The sequence below is a fragment of the Osmerus mordax genome, chromosome 2 (genome assembly GCF_038355195.1).
Source record: "Osmerus mordax isolate fOsmMor3 chromosome 2, fOsmMor3.pri, whole genome shotgun sequence".
Taxonomy (NCBI): Eukaryota; Metazoa; Chordata; class Actinopteri; order Osmeriformes; family Osmeridae; genus Osmerus; species Osmerus mordax.
In genome coordinates, this window is record NC_090051.1 from 18,347,446 (window position 1) to 18,356,431 (window position 8,986).

The following is an 8,986-nucleotide window of genomic DNA, read 5'->3' on the forward strand; positions in this document are numbered from 1 at the left end:
CCAAAGGTGGTAAACTTCTTATGTCTCTGAAGCATGTGCTCTGAACAAAGACTGAGAGAGGTAGGCCCATGTGTCAGAAAATGACACCCTCATGTGGTCAAATCATTCACAGGTTCTTCTCAGTGGTTGATAATACTACTGCACCGTTGATAAATAACTTCTTTCAGTAGTATGCAGTGGGTATAAAATGAGAATGTACAATTATGTTTCTGGTGCTTGATTTTATGTTGGATTCCATTACCCTTAAATGTGCTTTGGAATGCAGTGGTCAGAATAAATATCTCAAACCAAGATATCTTATTTTCAATAATATAATCTTTAATCAACTGAATAATGCAGGGTTGTACAGCAAGCTTTTTTTCTCCTCTACATGGAATTTTAACATGTTTTGAGCAGACTAGAGAGCAATGAATTATCATTTGTTCTTTTTTATTTTCAAAGCACCTCTTTTTCCTTTTTCTTTTTTACAAACTTCAATAGAAAACATTTCCGTGGCTTGAAACGGTTCAGCAGAGCCTGCCTCTGCAACACGAATTCAGAGAAAAAGTCACTTAAACATACCCTTCATTCACACACACCGTCGGTCAAACACATTTTGCTTCATTCTTCTTCTCCTCTAGGAGGTTATAGACAATATAGTCTTTCCTTTTTCTTTCTTTAAAAAGTAAATTTTTTAAAGAGTCAAAGTTTAAAAGTGTCAATATCTAGAACGCAAGAATGTATTGTTCAGCATGGTATTGATCAGATTTATTTGGGCCAGTTTTGATTCCCTTTGACTAGGAGATAGTCAAAGGGAATCAAAACTGGCCCAAATAAATCAATGAGTCCACCCGCCATTTTGTAAAACCAGCTTCTAATAAACCTTTCTTGTCCTTTCAAGGTAGGATTCATTCATGACCCCTAACATGAGTGTCTGCATGCGTGATGATGACTACCGTATATACAGTCACACAGACTACAGTTAACTGACGACCAGATTTCATAGTACTGTAGCATTATTGTTGGTCCCATAGCAACAGTTGAGCAATATGTATATATAGCATTAACAGGACTATATACAGGAGTATTTACACTTAGGGAGACGCTATTATACATACATACACACAGTAGAGTCAGGCAAGCCCAGTGCTCCACTAAAGGGACATAGAACAGGTATGGTGAAATGACACAACCTCACTTGAATCTGTTTTAGTCTATCTTGGTCAACTTGGACCAACTTCAACATACCAATAATCACTTCCAGCCATAAACCTAAAATGTTGATCTTTTCAAAATGTTCATCAGTGCTTCAAAACTTGTTGTGACTATCCCCATTAGCCTTACGTGTATAGTTTGTACGGTAGCTTGGCAGCCCGATATTCAGATATAGAGTATTTGGGTATAGAACATGAGGAGGATCTTATATTTTAGGCCTAGATTTAACAGGTTTGCTCTGAATGAATTGAGATACAACCCTAAATCAAACAGAGGGCAAACATTGAGAACATACAGCGCAGAAACGTTTCATGGCAAGAGGCATCAAAGAGTGGACGTTGAGTTCATTCAGTCTCCAGCCGCTGACCTCCTGACAGACTAAACAGAACTATTGTAAAAAGCAAACTTGACTCTGAAAGTTTCCAACAAAATCACTTAAAAAGAAATGCTATGAGCTTACTGATGTGTCCATCTACAGTTAAGATTCATTATATTTCAGGTGTGTACAATAAGAGAGTAGTTTGTACTTATGTATAATTTACTTTGTTGTTGACAATATAATTCATAGCTTATAACAGGGCATCAGATAGAAGGTCTCCTATTGGTCGGCTGACCTGTACAGTTCCCCCTCTTTAGAGAGAGAGAGAGTATGATGCCATAATGATGCACACAGGAAAGAAGACCTACAGGAAAAACACACACATGTATTACAGCTCACGGAATTACACACTGTAACTAACCCTCTTTCTCGTCTGAAGGCAGGGATTGACATTTGCACCAAACGAGGGCGCAAGCCGGACAGTACAGTATTGTCTTGCGTTCAGGATTCTTCCCATGAGGGTTTCTGGTGCGAGTCCCTATTTAAATGGCCAGTTTACTGCTCAGGAAAGATTATATTTATTTTATTTTAGGTAAACTGTCTAAGATGTATAGTTTTGTAACAGAATGAAATCCCATGCTTCAGGTTGCTTCAGAGTGCAACAGTTTCTGCTGTACAAAACCAAACCACAAGCCCTGGTCCAGACCCATTCTCTAGATTTGATTGGTAGCTTTTCCTTCTCCGATTGGGATGGGATTGGTGGGAAGGTAAAAGATTGTCATCTAGGTATTTTTCTGTAGCTCATTCAATGGTGGTTGATCCGACTCTACAAACTACAAACTCTTAATAAGTGCACTGTTTACAAAGTCATAACAAAAATGGTTGCTGGAAAAATAAAACATAAGAATACAATTCAAAATAGATTAAAAAGCACCTCAAAGCTAAAGCCTATTGCACATTTAAAAATATGAAACATAAGGGTATAGATGTTAAAACGAGTCGCCCATTTAGCAGTGAAACCTACCCTGTCTTAAAGACCACTGCCTCTGTCATTGTCAGCCTAGTTTTATATGGACACACACTCGTATCCATGGGAGCAGTTACTGATTGTTAGAATCATTGTCTCTCCTCTGTGTTACCAAGACCAAGATACCATGGTTACAGGAGACAGACCTCACTTGGTGATTAAGATTGCCTTAAAAGTGCAACAAAACAAACAATGTTTCACACAGCCGTACATAACATCACAGAATGATCCATGGGGCACAACAAATACTATGGAAGCATTTGAAGTGGATGTCGCTGCATAGCTGGGTTCTGTATTTAAAGCAAATTTCTTCAGATAAAAAAAGAAAGCAGAAGAAATTCAGGAAAACACCATGACCTTATTAAGTGCTCAACTCCTTCTCTCGCAGAGTCATTTTGTCCAATCACGTCCAATCTTACTAAATTTGAACCAGATCTCGTGAAACTTCAATAACCTGTGGCTGACAGTCTCCTCTCGCCACTTCCACAGGTGTGGGTTAAAGGTCACAGGCAGGTCATGTTGTGGGGGTCAGAGGTCATCGTAGCAGTGGCGCTCCCAGCCCCACCCACCAGGAACACGGCTGTGCTGGATTTGGAGCGGCTGGTGCTCGCTGGGCCCTGATTGGTCAAGCCTTTATTGTTGTTGACCTCTGAGTCGAACAGGGTATCCGTGGAGACGACCCAGGTGGCTGGGCGCAATCTCTTCAGGGAGTACGGGGTCTTCACACGGCGTTTGATCTTCTCACCCGACCCGTTCTTACCGTCTTGTGACGAGCCATCACCTGTAACACACACATGCACGCACACACACACACACACACAGATAAGTGTAAATCCCTAAGTGTTTGTTCTACTGGGGAATACTCTTTGAAGCCTTTGAAAACATTCATATGGGCTACCTTAAGCAATATGTGTGCGTAGGTACTGAATGCTGCTCTCTAGTGGGTTAGATGTATCACTGCAGAATTCTAGACACAAGTCACAAACTTTAACACTCACAGTGAGTTCCTTTTAAACTAACAAAGAAACAAAGAAAAAACAAGGAAGAATCACTCTGACATTTCCAGATCAAACACGCCCTTTCCAACAAGCCAAAACCCTGGAGGCAGTTTGAGTTTGAGCACAAATTCTCCTTGATTCCCCCCTGGTTACACCCCCTTTACGCGTGTGTGTGTGTTTAGAGTAAACACTTCCTGGCACCCTGGGCGATCATGTCCAGCTAGTTCCTGTTGTGGTTCTGCATCAGAGTTGGCTCTGGCCCACACACAGCCATCAGCGCAGGATCTCCACCCTCAGCACACTAGCCCTTAGCACTGAGGCAGAACATTCTGGAAGCCTCTTATCAGTCAGTACACTGGACATTCTACTGTCGCAAGGGAAGGAAATTCCAAAGTTGTGAGTGTTGTGGGCGAGTCTTCCTCTGCAGTAGAGGCTAACCCCCCAGAACATTGTGTCTATATTCATGTCGACTTGATGGGCTTGTCAAGACTAGCTTCCTGGGTGATCTCTATCACAAAGTCAAAATAAAGCCTGTCTCCCTACCTCATTACACACACGCGTTCACACACATGTACACACACACACGGAGGCACACACACACACATGGAGGCACACACACACGTGGTTCAGTCCTCTATGACCTCACCTGAGGAGCTGTCCAGAGAAGAGGCGGACAGGTCCAGGGAGTTGGGCCTCTCAGGCCTCCTGGGTTTAGGCTGCCTCAGCTGGTCCTCGCCCTGGGCCTCTGGATCTGGGTCTGCAGCTGGGGAGAGGACTGAGGCAGGAACAGAGACTGGGACTGAGGTTAGGGTGGGTGCTGGGACTGGGGCAGAGGCTGGGACTGGGGCAGAGGCTGGGGCAGAGGCTGGGACTGAGGCTGGGGCAGAGGCTGGGGCTGAGGCTGGGACTGGGGCAGAGGCTGGAACAGGGGCAGAAACTGAGGCTAGGGCAGAGGCTGGTGCTGGGACTGGGGCAGAGACTGGGGCGAGGGTCTTAGCTCGGGCTGGTGGATGGTAGTTCTCCCCTCGGAGAGCCAGTCCGAGTCCTTGAGCATGGTTGTAGCTGTTGTTGTTGTTGTTGGAGTTGGTGCGTCCCGCCAGATGATTGGCTGGCCTCTGGTGGTCGCGTGCGGCGGGCTGTTCCCTGCGGAGCAGCGGCTCGTGTTCGTCGGGGCTGGAGTTGATGTTGATGTTCAGTCGGCCGTCATCCCCGCTCAGCTGGTTCTGCAGCAGCGCCCCCTCCCCCCTCTCCCCCGCCTGGGGCCCGGCCGGGTTACTCGTCCCATACGGCCCGGCAGCCACCCCGGTGTAACCGTTGACAACCACGACCGCCGCCCCGCTGCGTACTCCTGGGGGCGGAGCGTTGTTGCTCATGGTGACCAGGTGAGGCTCGCCCGCCGGGGCGATGGTCAGCGTGTTCATCTTGGCCACGCCCGTCTCCACCTGGCGCAGGTTGGACTTGTGCTTGCCGAATTTGAGCCTGGAAGCGGCGGCTTCCTTGGCCTTGGCGTGCAGGGGCAGGCTGGTGGGGCGCTTGGGCAGGTTCTGCTGCTTGGGTAGGGGGTACATGGAGGCTGGGGGGTCTCCCAGACCGCTGGCCCCAGCTCCGTAGTCACTCTGGGACCCAGAGCCAGTCACCTGAGGAGAACAGAGACCGTGGAAATACTGGGGTTCACGTTTCATCCGGTGTTTATTTCCCGAGTCATCCACAATAATCAGCAACACAATATTCACTTGGTATTGATGTGAATCTAGCAAGGTGACATCCATCTCTGTGTCTCTCCAACCCTCCATCCCCTCCACCACCCACCCTCCCTCCCTCCCACCCTCCCTCCGCTCCTCACCTCTGCGGCCAGCTTGATGAGGGGGTAGAGCAGGCTGGAGCTGCCCTGCGCCAGGGGGTCTGGAGCGCTGAACTGCTTCTGAGAGTGTTCCATCAAGTTCTCATCAGAGCTCTCCTTCAGGTTCTTGTCCACCTCTTTCGGGTCCAGCTTGGTGGTCTCCAGGTCTTCCTCTGTCAGCTGCAGACATACCGGCATGCCTGAAGTCATAGCGCCACCTAGATGAACAGGAGTTAGAACAGCAATAAAACATTTTAGTCACATACAACAGAAAAAATCTCCCCGGCCGCCAGCATCGCCCAAACAGCTTGGAGATGACCCGCCTTGTTAAAGGGCAAAACGGACACAATCGTTGGGGTGGACCGCGTACCTGTGTCCTCTGAGTGTCCGGACTCGGAGATGGTGGTCATGATGGTGGAGGGGGTGAGGCCGGTGGTGGAGAGGCTGGCCCCGCTGCTCTCCGGGCTGGGCAGCCGGGCTTGAGCCTGCAGCTGAGCCTGCTGCCTCTCGTAGTTGATGGAGTTCCGGTTCTTCTCCGGCGCGACCCCGCCGCTGACCCCCCGCGACCCCGTCCGCGCCCACGCTGACGGACGTCCCGGAGGTGGAGCCGTCGCCGGGCAGGTTCTTGACCACGCCCTCGTGGTCCTCGATGTAGGAGGACGAGGAGTAGTCGTGGCCCACCTTGGGGGTCCGGCGACTGTTGGAGATGTTCCTGATTGGAGGAGAGACAGGAAGTAGGATGAGACATGGGTCTGAGTGTAGGGAGTATAGGTCATGGATCACTGATTAGGTGATTTTAGTGTGCAATCAGAATACTGTATCTTGTAGACGATCAATGATTAGGTGATGTGTGTTTGGTCAGAATACTGTGCTGACCAATAGACGACCATTGATAAGGCGATCTGTGTGTAGCCCACTAGAGTCATCATGACTCCAGACGATCACTGATGAGGTGACGTGTGTGTGTACCTCAGGCTGCGCAGGCTGCTGGTCAGACTTAACGTTTTGATTCCCGACGACAGTGACGGGCTAGGTGCTGTGTTGTGCGTGTGTGTGTGTGTACCTCTCGTTGTGCAGTGCGGTGCTCATGGGGTTGAGGGTGGGGCTGACTGACTTGTTCCTGTCCCAGATCATCAGCAGCTCGGCCATGCGCTCCTCGGCACACTGGGCCGTCAGGCGGCCTCGGCGTCCTGGTCCCAGCAGTCCTCCATGGTCTCCTTCAGGGAGCGCACCGCCTGGAACACACGTCGCCCCCGTTCACATGACATCCTCTGTCTCTGGGTGTCATCGTCATCAGGCCGTGTGTGCTGGCAGGACCACACGGGCGCGCTCACACATATGCTCACACACGCTCACACACACACACACACACGCGTGCCTTACCAGGCTGTTCTCCTTCCAGGCTTCAGGGAATTTGGGTCTCTGTTTCTCTCTGGACACCAGGACCTGCATGTCCTCAAACGAGGGATGGTTTCCTGCCTCCGCCTGGAACGCCATCTGGTACTCTGGAACTGTCTCTCCTGCGAGGGGGGAAGGGGAGGGAGGGAGGGGAGGGAGGGAGGGAGGGAGGGAGGGAGGGAGGGAGGGAGGGAGGGAGGGAGGGAGGGAGGGAGGGAGGGAAAGACAGGTGCGTTTGATGATTCAGCTTTCATGGTACACTGACTACACATGCTTTTCACCCCTGCAAAGCAAATTAAATTAGGCACACATATTGGAATAACATTCCACTGCAGTATTTTCCCACCAGGATGTGTGTGTGCGTGTGTGTGTGTGTCTTACCCGGGAAGAGGTCTGTGCAGCGCATAAAGGTCTCCCAGTAGATAAGGGCCCACAGCATACATGTCCACCTGCTTCAGGGCCGACTCACAGTCCCTCAGGTTCACCGCCCCCTCCAGAACCTCAGGGGCCATGTAGCGGATAGTACCCACCTTGGGAGGGGGGGATAAAGAATGAAAGGGTTGAAAGGCAAATTCATCCCAAAAGAATATAAGAGCACTCAGAATACTCTAGAGAACTACTAGAGAACCTCCCTCCCCTGTTCTCTCCCTCTCCTCTCCTCTCTCCTCCCTCCCTCCCTCCCTCCTCCCTCCCACCCTCCCTCCCTCCCTCCCTCCCTCCCACCCTCCCTCCCTCCCTCCCTCCCTCCCTCCTCTCCTCTCCTCTCCTCTCTTCTCCCCTCCCCCTCCCCTCCCCTCTCCTCCCTCCCTCCCTCCCTCCCTCCCTCCCTCTCCTCTCCTCTCCTCTCCTCCTCTCCTCTCCTCTCCTCTCCCTCCCCTCCCCTCCCCTCCCCTCCCCTCCCCTCCCCCTCCCTCCCTCCTCCCTCCCTCCCCTCCCTCCCTCCCTCCCCCTACTTCTCCCCTCTCACCTCGCTGATGCTGCGTTCTCCTCCTCTCCTCTCTTCTCCCCTCCCTTCCCCACCCTCCCTCCCTCCCCCTACTTCTCCCCTCTCACCTCGCTGATGGCTGCGTTCTCCTCCTCTCCAGGCCTCACCAGCCGGTTCCCCGTCAGCTTCATGGACAGGCCGAAGTCGCTGATCACACACGTCCCGTCGTTCTTCACCAGAACGTTCCTGCTGTTCAGGTCCCTGTGCGACACGGCCGGCTTGTAGATGTCTGGGAGAGAGATGGAGAGAGAGGGAAAAAGAGAGTAGAGGGAGGACAGAGATCAGAGCGAGATCACCCTCTGCAACTCCCAACCAGAACTGCAGACCGAAGCAGTAGCTGTAGCTACATCAACTATCCACCAGGTGGCACTCTAACCCCTTTCATTCTCACAGCCCTCTTGAGTCTCTGTAATCCCTCAGGTACGCCCTCCTCCAGTTCCACCAGACCCAATCCTTTCTCTCCGCTCCCCCTGCCAGCAGCGCTGCAGCAGGCTGGGTTGTGTGTGACACACTCCAGACCAGTGGGCTGGAGTGGGGGGAGACAGCCAGAGAGACTAATTGGCCTCAGCGTATCTGCGGTTCACCCTCTGACGCTTTTAAATGTGACACCCATAAGGGGAGAGCTTGGGTAAAAAAAAATAACATTGTCGCATGGATAAAAAATATTCAATACGAAATATCTCGCTTTTTTGTTCACCAGTACCATTAATGGTGTACAACTGTACATCTTGTAAAGAAGTCTGTCAGGACGAGCAGTTCAGTTCAGTTATCGTTCAGTCTGGGATGTGAACATGTGACCTGCTTCCTGGTTTCACCAGTAGATGAAAGACCGTCTCTTCTGTGCAGACAAACGTCCTGGACATATGATACAGGCCAACGCAAACACACACGACATCTCTGTCTCACACACACCACACACACACACACACCCATGCATGAGCTCTCTGTCTCACACACACACACACACACACACCCATGCATGATGCTCTCTGTCTCACACACACCACACACACACACACCCATGCATGATGCTCTCTGTCTCACACACACACACACACACACCCATACATGATGCTCTCTGTCTCACACGCACACACACACACACACACACCCATGCATGATGCTCTCTGTCTCACACACACACACATACAATCGCACAAACGCAAACAAAACCAATGAGACACTGAACACCAACAGAGACTACATCCCGTCATAAACAATTAAT

At 50.4% G+C, this 8,986-nt stretch overlaps 1 protein-coding gene across 1 annotated transcript in view; it reads right to left on the bottom strand.

Moving 5' to 3' along the window:
* Positions 1–798: 798 nt before the first annotated feature.
* The window catches only part of bmpr2b (bone morphogenetic protein receptor, type II b (serine/threonine kinase)), a 12,144-nt gene continuing 3,956 nt past the window's right edge, over positions 799–8,986 (bottom strand). Inside the window, 11 exon segments of the mRNA XM_067261157.1 lie at positions 799–3,321; positions 4,185–5,175; positions 5,382–5,596; positions 5,749–5,938; positions 5,940–6,090; positions 6,442–6,559; positions 6,562–6,613; positions 6,762–6,898; positions 7,158–7,203; positions 7,205–7,306; positions 7,830–7,990. Of these exon segments, the coding sequence (XP_067117258.1) occupies positions 3,044–3,321; positions 4,185–5,175; positions 5,382–5,596; positions 5,749–5,938; positions 5,940–6,090; positions 6,442–6,559; positions 6,562–6,613; positions 6,762–6,898; positions 7,158–7,203; positions 7,205–7,306; positions 7,830–7,990 (2,441 nt within the window). The 3' untranslated portion in view covers positions 799–3,043.